General features: G+C 46.6%; 1 protein-coding gene across 1 annotated transcript in view; it reads right to left on the minus strand.

Annotated features, from left to right (window-relative positions):
* LOC121005804 (E3 ubiquitin-protein ligase RNF213-like) overlaps positions 1-14,189 on the minus strand; it is a 407,639-nt gene that overhangs the window by 379,091 nt on the left and 14,359 nt on the right. The window contains exon 3 of the mRNA XM_040438594.1: positions 1,278-1,444. Coding sequence (XP_040294528.1) covers positions 1,278-1,444 — 167 coding nt within the window. The remainder of the gene's footprint in view (positions 1-1,277; positions 1,445-14,189) is intronic.

Here is a 14,189-nt window from a genome sequence, read left to right on the forward strand (position 1 = left end):
GGTATTTATACTGCCCTGGCATTTTAGGGGCCCTAAAGCGTGAGAAGTAGTTTGGAATTCAAATGCGTAAAAAATGCCCTGTGAAATCCTAAAGGTACTCATTGAAATTTGGGCCCCTTTGTGCACCTAAGCTGCAAAAAAGTGTCACACATGTGGTATTGCCGTACTCAGAAGAAGTAGGGCAATGTGTTTTGGTGTGTATTTTTACATATACCCATGCCAGGTGAGAGAAATATCTCTGTAAATTGACAACTTTGTATATATATTTTTTTTTTAAGTTGTCATTTACAGAAATATTTCTCACACACAGTATGGGTATATGTAAAAATACATGCCAAAACACATTGCTCTACTTCTTCTGAGTACGACGATGCCACATATGTGACACTTTTTTGCAGCCTAGGTGCACAAAGGGGCCCAAATTCCAATGAGTACCTTTAGGATTTCACAGGGCATTTTTACCCATTTGAATTCCAAACTACTTCTCACGCTTTAGGGCCCCCTAAAATGGCAGGGCAGTATAAATACCCCACAAGTGACCCCATTTTGGAAAGAAGACACCCCAAGGTATTCAGTGAGGGGCATGGCGAGTTCATGTAAATTTTATTTTTTGTCACAAGTTAGTGGAATATGAGACTTTGTAAGAAAAAAAAATTAAAATCAATTTCTGCTAACTTGTGCCAAAAAAAAAAATCTTCTATGAACTCGCCATGCCCCTCACGGAATACTTTGGGGTGTCTTCTTTCTAAAATGGGGTAATTTGGGGGGTATTTATACTATTCTGGCATTTTAGCACCTCAAGAAACATGACAGGTGCTCAGAAAGTCGGAGCTGCTTCAAAATGCGGAAATTCACATTTTTGTACCATAGTTTGTAAACGCTATAACTTTTGCGCAACCCAATAAATATACACTTGGATTTTTTTTTATCAAAGACATGTAGCACAATAAATTCCGACACAAACTTGTATAGAAATGTAATTATATTTGAACAATTTAACCAGAGAAAGATAAAAATACACTTTTTTTGAGAAAATTGCGGTCTATTTTGATTAATATCAGAAAAACGAAAAATCTCAGCAGCAATCAAATACCACCAAAAGAAAGCTGTATTTGTGGGAAGAAAAGGAGGTAAAATTCATTTGGGTGCCATGTTGCATGACCGAGCAATAAACCGTTAAAGTTGTGAAGGGCCGATTTGTAAAAAAAGGGCCTGGTCACTAGGGGGGTATAAACCTGTGGTCCTTGAGTGGTTAAATACTAAATAAAGTTACTCACCTTCCTTTTCTTGCTTGGTGGACCAGTGTCTCCCAGTGATGGAGGCTCACGCTCAGCTATACTTGCTGGCTCGATACAGGCAGGTATTTTGCTTTCATCTAATACCAGTTCTTTCCCAGGCTCCATTTCAATCTCAGACAGAAGTATCGAATTCTTGTTTGTATCCTCTGTAGAGAGTGCATTATATATAAAACAGTTAAGATATACCTCATATAATATAAATCACTGCACATCAAACATTATATACAAGCAGTACATTAGTAAATAAGGCCCCTTTCACACGGGCGAGTATTCCGCGCGGGTGCAATGCGTGAGGTGAACGCATTCCACCCGCACTGAATCCTGACCCATTCATTTCTATGGGGCTGTGCACATGAGCTGTGATTTTCACGCATCACTTATGCGTTGCATGAAAATCGCAGCATGCTCTATATTGTGCGTTTTTGACGCAACGCAGTCCCCATAGAAGTGAATGGGGCTGCGTGAAAATCACCTGACGGCTATGTCCAAGATGATTAACACAGCTTTCCTGAACCTGGAGGACCAGGAAAATAGGGGACGGAGAAAAAACTTCCGCCTGAGAGGAATACCTGAGACGGTACAAGCGGAGGACCTGACCGATACTGTACGCTGTCTGTTTGCCTCCCTAATAGGTGAAGAGCAGGCCGCCGCCATTGTCATTGAGAGAGCTCATAGAGCTCTTAGGCCCAAACCGGCTGCGGGTGAACCGCCCAGAGACGTTGTCTGTGCCCTCATGAACTTTTTGGACACTGCAGCCGTTCTGAGAGCGGCTAGGGAGAAGGGTGATGTCTCCCTGGATGGCCAAAAGGTGCTTTTGTTTCAAGACCTGGCGGCGAGCATGTTAGCCAAGCGCAGGAACCTGCGCCCATTAACCACGCTGTTGAGAGATAAGAAATTACCGGTCAGATGGCTGTTTCCTTTCGGCCTTAGCACCTCCATAAGAGGAAAACAGCACACGGCGAGACTCCCGGAGGACTTGGGATCAGAAGCCCTGGACATTCAATCATGGCTTCCTTGCAACCCGATAACGGACCTTCCAAGTTTGCCGCAGACGGAGGGTTGGCGCTTTACGCAAAAGAAGAGATTTCCGAAGAAAAGGATCCCCTAATTTGCTTCTCACAGGAGTTTTCTGAGATCTATCTGATTCGGGACTCCGGGGCCCACCGCCATTGGGATTGCAGCGGCTGCTGCGTCTCAGCCTTGCAGGATTCAGGTTCTATGTCTCCTGCCTAACTACCCCTCCATTGCCCCCTTTGTGTGTTATATTAGTCTAATTTCCTTGATCTCCATGCTGTTGATTTTAGCCCCACTTGCTTTTTCCTCCCTTTTCCATCCCCCCCTTCCTTTTTTGCTTTCTTTTCCTTCCCCCCTTGCTCTATTTTTTGTTTTATCACCAGACCGCTATCTTTAGTATAGTGTGCGCCGCCTGACCGCTTTTTGTTGATCGCATATGGGGTCCAGTCACCCTGGTCTTATTTGCGCTTGCGGCGGTGACACTATGCAGTATTTCAGAGAGCTTGTTTCATATACCACGCTCCTGCTCTACATAGCCTTTCATATGTCTACGGTCTGTTTCCCTGCGTTGGGCTTAGTGTGTGGGACCTGGTTCTTGGGTGTTTACACACTAATTCCCCCCTGTCGGGGTCTGTGACCCCCTAGGTAGATATTACCTATACAGTATCTGCCTTCAATACCTTCATCAGCTGTCATGTTCATATTTCGTGTTTTATTTGTTGCCCCGTGTCTCCCCCTCGCCTGGCCTTCTAGCCTATCTGCTCAGGACCACCCATTATTAACATGTCTGACTTGAAAGTACTGTCTTTTAATGTGAATGGTATGAACACTCCGCAGAAAAGGAGTCAAATTTATCATTTGCTCCGAAAGGAGGGAGCTGACTTAGTGCTTTTGCAGGAGACCCATTTTAGACACTTACACATACCCAAAACCGTAAACAAACATTTTCCTGTATGGTATCATGCCTCCTATTCCTCAGCAGCCAGAGGAGTTTCCATAGCCCTAGGACAAAATTTTCTTTTTACTTTGGCGTCCAAACTAGCTGACCCTGATGGGCGCTTCCTATTTTTGAAAGGTAAAGTAGCAAACACTATGTTTACACTGGTGAACCTGTATGCTCCAAACAGTGGGCAGTTCAATTGGCTGCTCCACACTTTGAAGACCCTAAAAACATTTAAGGAGGGATACCTCATCATGGGGGGAGACCTTAACCTCACACTTGACCCTTCCACAGACTCGACCTCTACAGGTCGCCCTACTTCTAGGAGACAGCTGAGGAGACTGCTTATCACTAGGGATGAGCGAACCCGAACTGTATAGTATCGAATTTTGGGGTGTCCGTGACACGGACCCGAACCCGAACATTTTCGTAAAAGTCCAGGTTCGGGTTCGGTGTTCGGCGCTTTCTTGGCGCTTTTTGAAAGGCTGCAAAGCAGCCAATCAACAAGCGTCATACTACTTGGCCCAAGAGGCCATCACAGCCATGCCTACTATTGGCATGGCTGTGATTGGCCAGTGCACCATGTGACCCAGCCTCTATTTAAGCTGGAGTCACGTAGCGCCGCACGTCACTCTGCTATGATCAGTATAGGGAGAGGTTGCAGCTGCGACGTTAGGGCGAGATTAGGCAGATTAACTCCTCCAAAAGACTTCATTCTGTGATCGATCTGCAGCTGTGGATCATTGAAGTGCTATTATTGACTTGCTCACTTTTTTTAGGCTGCCCAGAGCGTTTTTAGATCACTTTTTTTCTGGGGTGATCGGCGGCCATTTTGTGACTTGTGGTGCGCCAGCACGAGCTATCACCAAGTGTATTTAACCATCGATAGTGTGGTTATTTTGTGCTATATCCTACATCAGCTGCAGGCTGAGCCTGTGTCACCGAAGTGCATTTAACCATCAGCAGTCTGGTTATTTTTTGGCCATATACTACATCAGCTGCAGGCTGAGCCTGTGTCACCGAAGTGTATTTAACCATCGATAGTGTGGTTATTTTGTGCTATATCCTACATCAGCTGCAGGCTGAGCCTGTGTCACCCAAGTGCATTTAACCATCAACAGTCTGATTATTTTTTGGCCATATACTACATCAGCTGCAGGCTGAGCCTGTGTCACCCAAGTGTATTTAACCATCGATAGTGTGGTTATTTTGTGCTATATCCTACATCAGCTGCAGGCTGAGCCTGTGTCACCCAAGTGCATTTAACCATCAACAGTCTGATTATTTTTTGGCCATATACTACATCTGGTGCAGGCTGAGCCTGTGTCACCCAAGTGCATTTAACCATCAACAGTCTGATTATTTTTTGGCCATATACTACATCTGGTGCAGGCTGAGCCTGTGTCACACAAGTGCATTTAACCATCAACAGTGTGGTTATTTTTTGGCCATATATTACATCAGGGGCAAGTTGAGCCTGTCACCCAGCGCCTAAAAAATAGACCTGACATTTCTATTCAACCAAATCTGCACAGTTTTAGCTGGTCAAGTTATTTGTAGTGACCGTAAAAGCAGACTTTTTGTTCTGGGTTGAAAAAGCATTCCCAAATTTGCCATTCTGAAAATAACTAGTTTGTGGTATTTGAGGCCTACTTGAAATCTATCCCAAAAAGAAAATCTTACATTGAAGGTATTGATAGTGTCATTCAGAAAAACCTAAGACACACGCTAGCGTGCTGATAGAAGTGTCATTCTGTGATTAAACCTATAACTGTCACACAGCGCAAAAAAAAACAGGTCTCACATCTCTATTCAACCAAATCTGCACAGTTTTAGCTGGTCAATTTATTTGTAGTGACCGTAAAAGCAGACTTTTTGTTCTGGGTTGAAAAAGCATTCCCAAATTTGCCATTCTGAAAATAACTAGTTTGTGGTATTTGAGGCCTACTTGAAATCTATCCCAAAAAGAAAATCTTACATTGAAGGTATTGATAGTGTCATTCAGAAAAACCTAAGACACACGCTAGCGTGCTGATAGAAGTGTCATTCTGTGATTAAACCTATAACTGTCACACAGCGCAAAAAAAAACAGGTCTCACATCTCTATTCAACCAAATCTGTACAGTTTTAGCTGGTCAAGTTATTTGTAGTGACCGTAAAAGCAGACTTTTTGTTCTGGGTTGAAAAAGCATTCCCAAATTTGCCATTCTGAAAATAACTAGTTTGTGGTATTTGAGGCCTACTTGAAATCTATCCCAAAAAGAAAATCTTACATTGAAGGTATTGATAGTGTCATTCAGAAAAACCTAAGACACACGCTAGCGTGCTGATAGAAGTGTCATTCTGTGATTAAACCTATAACTGTCACACAGCGCAAAAAAAACAGGTCTCACATCTCTATTCAACCAAATCTGCACAGTTTTAGCTGGTCAAGTTATTTGTAGTGACCGTAAAAGCAGACTTTTTGTTCTGGGTTGAAAAAGCATTCCCAAATTTGCCATTCTGAAAATAACTAGTTTGTGGTATTTGAGGCCTACTTGAAATCTATCCCAAAAAGAAAATCATACATTGAAGGTAATGATAGTGTCATTCAGAAAAACCTAAGACACACGCTAGCGTACTGATAGAAGTGTCATTCTGTGATTAAACCTATAACTGTCACACAGCGCAAAAAAAAACAGGTCTCACATCTCTATTCAACCAAATCTGCACAGTTTTAGCTGGTCAAGTTATTTGTAGTGACCGTAAAAGCAGACTTTTTGTTCTGGGTTGAAAAAGCATTCCCAAATTTGCCATTCTCAAAATTGTGGTGAACAGGAACAATGAGGAAAACATCTAATAAGGGACGCGGACGCGGACGTGAACATGGTCGTGGTGGTGTTAGTGGACCCTCTGGTGCTGGGAGAGGACATGGCCGTTCTGCCACAGCCACACGTCCTAGTGAACCAACTACCTCAGGTCCCAGTAGCCAGCAGAATTTACAGCGATATTTGGTGGGGCCCAATGCCGTTCTAAGGATGGTAAGGCCTGAGCAGGTACAGGCATTAGTCAATTGGGTGGCCGACAGTGGATCCAGCACGTTCACATTATCTCCCACCCAGTCTTCTGCAGAAAGCGCACAGATGGCGCATGAAAACCAAGCCCATCGGTCTGTCACATCACCCCCATGCATATCAGGGAAACAGTCTGAGCCTCAAGTTATGCAGCAGTCTCTTATGCTGTTTGAAGACTCTGCTGCCAGGGTTTCCCAAGGGCATCCACCTAGCCCTTCGCCAGGGGTGGAAGAGATAGAATGCACTAACGCACAACAGCTTATTTTTCCTGATGATGAGGACATGGGAATACCACCTCAGCACGTCTCTGATGATGACGAAACACAGGTGCCAACTGCTGCGTCTTTCTGCAGTGTGCAGACTGAACAGGAGGTCAGGGATCAAGACTGGGTGGAAGACGATGCAGGGGACGATGAGGTCCTAGACCCCACATGGAATGAAGGTCGTGCCACTGACTTTCACAGTTCGGAGGAAGAGGCAGTGGTGAGACCGAGCCAACAGCGTAGCAAAAGAGGGAGCAGTGGGCAAAATCAGAACACCCGCCGCCAAGAGACTCCGCCTGCTACTGACCGCCGCCATCTGGGACCGAGCACCCCAAAGGCAGCTTCAAGGAGTTCCCTGGCATGGCACTTCTTCAAACAATGTGCTGACGACAAGACCCGAGTGGTTTGCACGCTGTGCCATCAGAGCCTGAAGCGAGGCATTAACGTTCTGAACCTTAGCACAACCTGCATGACCAGGCACCTGCATGCAAAGCATGAACTGCAGTGGAGTAAACACCTTAAAAACAAGGAAGTCACTCAGGCTCCCCCTGCTACCTCTTCTGCTGCTGCCGCCTCGGCCTCTTCTGCTGCTGCTGCCGCCGCCTCGGCCTCTTCCTCCGCCTCTGGAGGAACGTTGGCACCTGCCGCCCAGCAAACATGGGATGTACCACCAACACCACCACCTGCGTCACCAAGCATCTCAACCATGTCACACGGCAGCGTTCAGCTCTCCATCTCACAAACATTTGAGAGAAAGCGTAAATTCTCACCTAGCCACCCTCGATCCCTGGCCCTGAATGCCAGCATTTCTAAACTACTGGCCTATGAAATGCTGTCATTTAGGCTGGTGGACACACACAGCTTCAAACAGCTCATGTCACTTGCTGTCCCACAGTATGTTGTTCCCAGCCGCCACTACTTCTCCAAGAGAGCCGTGCCTTCCCTGCACAAACAAGTGTCCGATAAAATCAAGTGTGCACTGCGCAACGCCATCTGTGGCAAGGTCCACCTAACCACAGATACGTGGACCAGTAAGCAAGGCCAGGGACGCTATATCTCCCTAACTGCACACTGGGTAAATGTTGTGGCGGCTGGGCCCCAGGCGGAGAGCTGTTTGGCGCACGTCCTTCCGCCGCCAAGGATCGCAGGGCAACATTCTTTGCCTTCTGTCTCCTCCTCCTCCTACTCAGCTTCCTCCTCCTCTTCTTCCACCTGCTCATCCAGTCAGCCACACACCTTCACCACCAACTTCAGCACAGCACGGGGTAAACGTCAGCAGGCCATTCTGAAACTCATATGTTTGGGGGACAGGCCCCACACCGCACAGGAGTTGTGGCGGGGTATAGAACAACAGACCGACGAGTGGTTGCTGCCGGTGAGCCTCAAGCCCGGCCTGGTGGTGTGCGATAATGGGCAAAATCTCGTTGCAGCTCTGGGACTAGGCGGTTTGACGCACATCCCTTGCCTGGCGCATGTGCTGAATTTGGTGGTGCAGAAGTTCATTCGCAACTACCCCGACATGTCAGAGCTGCTGCATAAAGTGCGGGCCGTCTGTTCGCGCTTCCGGCGTTCACACCCTGCCGCTGCTCGCCTGTCTGCGCTACAGCGTAACTTCGGCCTTCCCGCTCACCGCCTCATATGCGACGTGCCCACCAGGTGGAACTCCACCTTGCATATGCTGGACAGACTGTGCGAGCAGCAACAGGCCATAGTGGAGTTTCAGCTGCAGCACGCACGGGTCAGTCGCACTGCGGATCAGACCCACTTCACCACCAATGACCGGGCCTCCATGCGAGACCTGTGTGCCCTGTTGCGCTGTTTCGAGTACTCCACCAACATGGCCAGTGGCGATGACGCCGTTATCAGCGTTACAATACCACTTCTATGTCTCCTTGAGAAAACACTTAGGGCGATGATGGAAGAGGAGGTGGCCCAGGAGGAAGAGGAGGAAGAGGGGTCATTTTTAGCACTTTCAGGCCAGTCTCTTCGAAGTGACTCAGAGGGAGGTTTTTTGCAACACCAGAGGCCAGGTACAAATGTGGCCAGACAGGGCCCACTACTGGAGGACGAGGAGGACGAGGATGAGGAGGAGGTGGAGGAGGATGAGGATGAAGCATGTTCACAGCGGGGTGGCACCCAAAGCAGCTCGGGCCCATCACTGGTGCGTGGCTGGGGGGAAACACAGGATGATGACGATACGCCTCCCACAGAGGACAGCTTGTCCTTACCTCTGGGCAGCCTGGCACACATGAGCGACTACATGCTGCAGTGCCTGCGCAACGACAGCAGAGTTGCCCACATTTTAACGTGTGCGGACTACTGGGTTGCCACCCTGCTGGATCCCCGGTACAAAGACAATGTGCCCACCTTACTTCCTACACTGGAGCGTGATAGGAAGATGCGCGAGTACAAGCGCACATTGGTAGACGCGCTACTGAGAGCATTCCCAAATGTCACAGGGGAACCAGTGGAAGCCCAAGGCGAAGGCAGAGGAGGAGCAAGAGGTCGCCAACGCAGCTGTGTCACGCCCAGCTCCTCTGAGGGCAGGGTTAGCATGGCAGAGATGTGGAAAAGTTTTGTCAACACGCCACAGCTAAGTGCACCACCACCTGATACGGAACGTGTTAGCAGGAGGCAACATTTCACTAACATGGTGGAACAGTACCTGTGCACACCCCTCCACGTACTGACTGATGGTTCGGCCCCATTCAACTTCTAGGTCTCCAAATTGTCCACGTGGCCAGAGCTAGCCTTTTATGCCTTGGAGGTGCTGGCCTGCCCGGCGGCCAGCGTTTTGTCTGAACGTGTATTCAGCACGGCAGGGGGCGTCATTACAGACAAACGCAGCCGCCTGTCTACAGCCAATGTGGACAAGCTGACGTTCATAAAAATGAACCAGGCATGGATCCCACAGGACCTGTCCATCCCTTGTGCAGATTAGATATTAACTACCTCCCCTTAACAATATATTATTCTACTCCAGGGCACTTCCTCATTCAATACTATTTTTAATTTCTTTTTACCATTATATTGCGGGGCAACCCAAAGTTGAATGAACCTCTCCTCTGTCTGGGTGCCGGGGCCTAAATGTGTATAGGCACAGAAGGTAAAACAAAACGTTTTTTACCCCTATGCACGGCGCCACCATCCCTTGGATCAGCAATATATACAGAAGATAAAAGCAATTTGTTTTATCAGATAAATTCAGAGTTTTTTTGTGTGTTTAAAATACAAATTACAAGTCACTGGCATATATATTCTCATCGGTTCAGGTAGTGGTTATGATGTCATGTAAAATATATATTAGATATACTATATATATTAAAAATGCTGTATATATTAAAAACAATTTTCACTCACTTCACCCAGGAGGTACCGGATGGGATAATCACAAAACACCCACCGGATCACCTCCTGCGCCTGGGTCACCTATAAGATCCCACGGAATAACAGCAGTCCAGTCGAGCTTCTTGTCAATCGACTTTTATTCAAACCACAGGGTAGGGTGAAGGTATCTTGCTCTACGCGTTTCGGGGTATACAGGACCCCTTCATCAGGAGCATATGACATCATACATCTTTTGGGGGGTATAAATACACAAACTGTTTGTGGAAAAGAGCGCCAAAAAGCGCTGGAAAACGTCACTTCCGGTTTGCGTTCCAGCATGGAACGAACCGGGAGCGGCATCTTCTCATATATGCACATATTGTTCTATGCAGATCGCAACATATAGGCAATAAAATACAATGCAATTTTAGTAGTAGTAGAATGCAGTTTTTGGTTATTTTAGCATGAAATTTGTCTTGCCGTCCGTACAGGGACCTTGGCGTCACTTCCGATTTGTGTTACACTAGGCACAAGCCGTACTGGATCTTAGCTATTGGCTGATATCGGAACGTCACTTCCGGTGTGCGTTCCAGCATGGAACGCACCGGAAGTGACGATCTCCTTATACAAAAGGACTCGATTCGGGCGATATATAGGGAAACTCTTTTCTTATATCTATATATCTTTATTTTTGTTTTGTTAAGATTGCTAGGACCCTATGACCAGGCCTCTCGTTGTTTTTTATTTTATTTTGTTAATTATCGATTTAGAATATTCTCTTCATATATATTTTCTATGTCTATTCTGGTTCTAAAGTGACTTCCGGTTTGCGGTTCACCCTGGAACGCACCAGAAATTTCCACAAACAGTTTGTGTATTTATACCCCCCAAAAGATGTATGATGTCATATGCTCCTGATGAAGGGGTCCTGTATATCCCGAAACGCGTAGAGCAAGATACCTTCACCCTACCCTCTGGTTTGAATAAAAGTCGATTGACAAGAAGCTCGACTGGACTGCTGTCATTCCGTGGGATCTTATAGGCGACCCAGGCGCAGGAGGTGATCCGGTGGGTGTTTTGTGATTATCCCATCCGGTACCTCCTGGGTGAAGTGTGTGAAAATTGTTTTTAATATATACAGCATTTTTAATATATATAGTATATCTAATATATATTTTACATGACATCATAACCACTACCTGAACCGATGAGAATATATATGCCAGTGATATTTGTATTTTAAACACACAAAAAAACTCAGAATTTATCTGATAAAACAAATTGCTTTTATCTTCTGTATATATTGCTGATCCAAGGGATGGTGGCGCCGTGCATAGGGGTAAAAAACGTTTTGCTCTACCTTCTGTGCCTATATCCTCTCCATTAGGGGACCTCCCCTGATGGTTTGTTTACCCCTGGCTGCCTAATATCCCTCCAATATCAAAAATACTGAAATATATAACATCTCTTTGCCCTTGGCAAATACAAACACAGTTTTCAAATCCTTCCTCTGGCGCCCCGCTGGAAACTCTCAAAACTTCCCTTGGGAAGAATAGAGATTAACCCCCCCTCCTTTTTTTTCTCTTCTTCTCCGCCTAAATGTGTGACAGTGGCCTGTTCCAGTGGTGGGTGACGTGAAGCCTGATTCTCTGCTATGACATGAAGACTGATTCTGTGCTGACATAAGGCCAGATTCTCTGTTACGGGACCTCTCTCCTCTGCCTGGGTGCCGGGGCCTAAATGTGTGACAGTGGCCTGTTCCAGTGGTGGGTGACGTGAAGCCTGATTCTCTGCTATGACATGAAGACAGATTCTGTGCTGACATAAGGCCAGATTCTCTGTTACGGGACCTCTCTCCTCTGTCTGGGTGCCGGGGCCTAAATGTGTGACAGTGGCCTGTTCCAGTGGTGGGTGATGTGAAGCCTGATTCTCTGCTATGACATGAAGACTGATTCTGTGCTGACATGAAGCCAGATTCTCTGCTATGGCATGAAGAGACTGATTCTCTGCTGACATGAAGCCAGATTCTTTGCTATGGCATGAAGAGACTGATTCTCTGCTGACGTGAAGCCAGATTCTCTGCTATGGGACCTATGTCCAATTGATATTGGTTAATTTTTATTTTTTTTATTTTTATTTTAATTCATTTCCCTATCCACATTTGTTTGCAGGGGATTTACCTACATGTTGCTGCCTTTTGCAGCCCTCTAGCTCTTTCCTGGGCTGTTTTACAGCCTTTTTAGTGCCCAAAAGTTCGGGTCCCCATTGACTTCAATGGGGTTCGGGTTCGGGACAAAGTTCGGGTCGGGTTCGGATCCCGAACCCGAACATTTCCGGGAAGTTCGGCCGAACTTCTCGAACCCGAACATCCAGGTGTTCGCTCAACTCTACTTATCACCCTCAGGGACTTAGGGGTCTCGGATGTCTGGCGCCTCCTCCATCCTGAGGAAAAAGATTACACTTTCCACTCACGGACGCATAATTCATATCAGCGTCTGGATTATATTTTCTTTGCTAACCACCTGCTGTCCTCGGTTACTGAGGCCAGAATAGGGAACATAGTCGTTTCTGACCATGCGCCGGTGAGTGTGGGGGTGAGAATCCACGCCCTACCTCCGAGATCCTGGGTCTGGAGGTTAAATGAGACGCTCCTGGAAGAGGAACCTCATAGGAAGGCCGTTGAGCAATGTCTTAAACTACTTTCAAGAGAATGCTGGGGATCTCGCTAATGGCACAACACTCTGGGAGGCACATAAGGTTGTGGTCAGAGGGGAACTTATCAGCCTAGGCTCTAGTGCCAAGAGACGTAGACAGAAACAGTTAGACTCCCTCCTTCAGCAGATCTCCACACTTGAAATTCTTCACAAGAAAACAAGAACAGATGAGGTCTTGGTGTCACTTCGGTGTTTGAGGCATAAGGTCACTGACCTTTTGAACATCCGAGCGGCTAGGGCACGGAGGACCTTGCGTTTTAAACAATACCTTCACGGGAATAGGGGCTCCAAACTAGTCTCCAACCTTATTAAGGGCCAAAGGAACAAGTCCTTTATTCAAGCCATCAAATCAGCCTCGGGCCCCCGACTTATTAATACCCCAGCGATAGCTCAGGAGTTTTGCTCCTTCTATTCGACCTTGTATAACCTCCCAGTACCCCTCACCAGACAGCAAATCAATGAACGCACATCGGAGTTTCTTAGCTCCATCAATTTCCCGAGACTATCCGCGGATGACATGCACCAGCTGCTTCAGCCGTTGACAATAGAAGAGGTAGACAAGGTTCTAGTATCTATTCCTTCTGGCAAGAGTCCCGGGCCTGATGGGTTTCCAATCTCCTATTACAAAAAGTACAAAGACATTTTAATCCCCCATTTTGTTGAAGTATGTAACCTCCTCCTCATGGGTGGTTCTTTGACCCCTCAAGCCCAGGAGGCACACATAACAATTATCCATAAAGAAGGAAAGGATAAAGAGGCCTGTGGAAGTTACAGGCCGATTTCGCTGCTGAATACTGATCTGAAATGGTGGGCTAAATTGCTTAATAGTAGGATATCGAGGTTGCTTTCTGGGCTGGGTGGGTGAAGAACAAGTAGGGTTTGTTGCAGGCAGAGAGGGCAGGCATAATATCAGTAGAGTGATACATGCGATCACCCACGCCATCAAATCTAAGTCCCCTCTTGTGCTCTTAGGCACAGACGTGGATAAGGCGTTCGATAGGGTCAGCTGGGCCTATATGAGTAAAGTACTAAATGCCTTTGGCTTTCCCGAAGACTTCATTAGAGCTATCTACACTTTGTACTCTGCACCATCTGCGAGAGTACTGGTCAACGGCACCCTATCGAACGCCTTCCAAATTAATAATGGTACCCGTCAGTGATGTCCATTGTCCCCCACCTTATTTGTACTCACCCTAGAGACGCTTCTACTTAAGTTTCGCCAATCCCCCATGATCAAAGGGGTGAAATTAGGTAGCTACACCCACAAGATGGCTGCCTTCGTGGACGATTTACTGCTCTTGATGAAAAACCCTAAAGAGGCTCTGCCGGAGGTTATGCAGGTATTCGAATCTTTTGGGATCATATCAAACTTTAAGATAAATTTTGATAAGTCGGAGGCCTTGGGCATTTCCCTTCCGGCTGCCGTACGTACTAAGGTTAAGGCCCTCACACCATTCAAATGGCCTATACAAGCAATAAAATATTTGGGGGTGTTGATCCCGATGGACCCCAAATTGCTGTTTAGTCTTAATTTCCCCCCGCTACTATCCAAAGTCACTTCCATTCTCTCAAAGAGCGGC

This window comes from Bufo bufo, chromosome 1, assembly GCF_905171765.1.
Source record: "Bufo bufo chromosome 1, aBufBuf1.1, whole genome shotgun sequence".
NCBI lineage: Eukaryota > Metazoa > Chordata > Amphibia > Anura > Bufonidae > Bufo > Bufo bufo.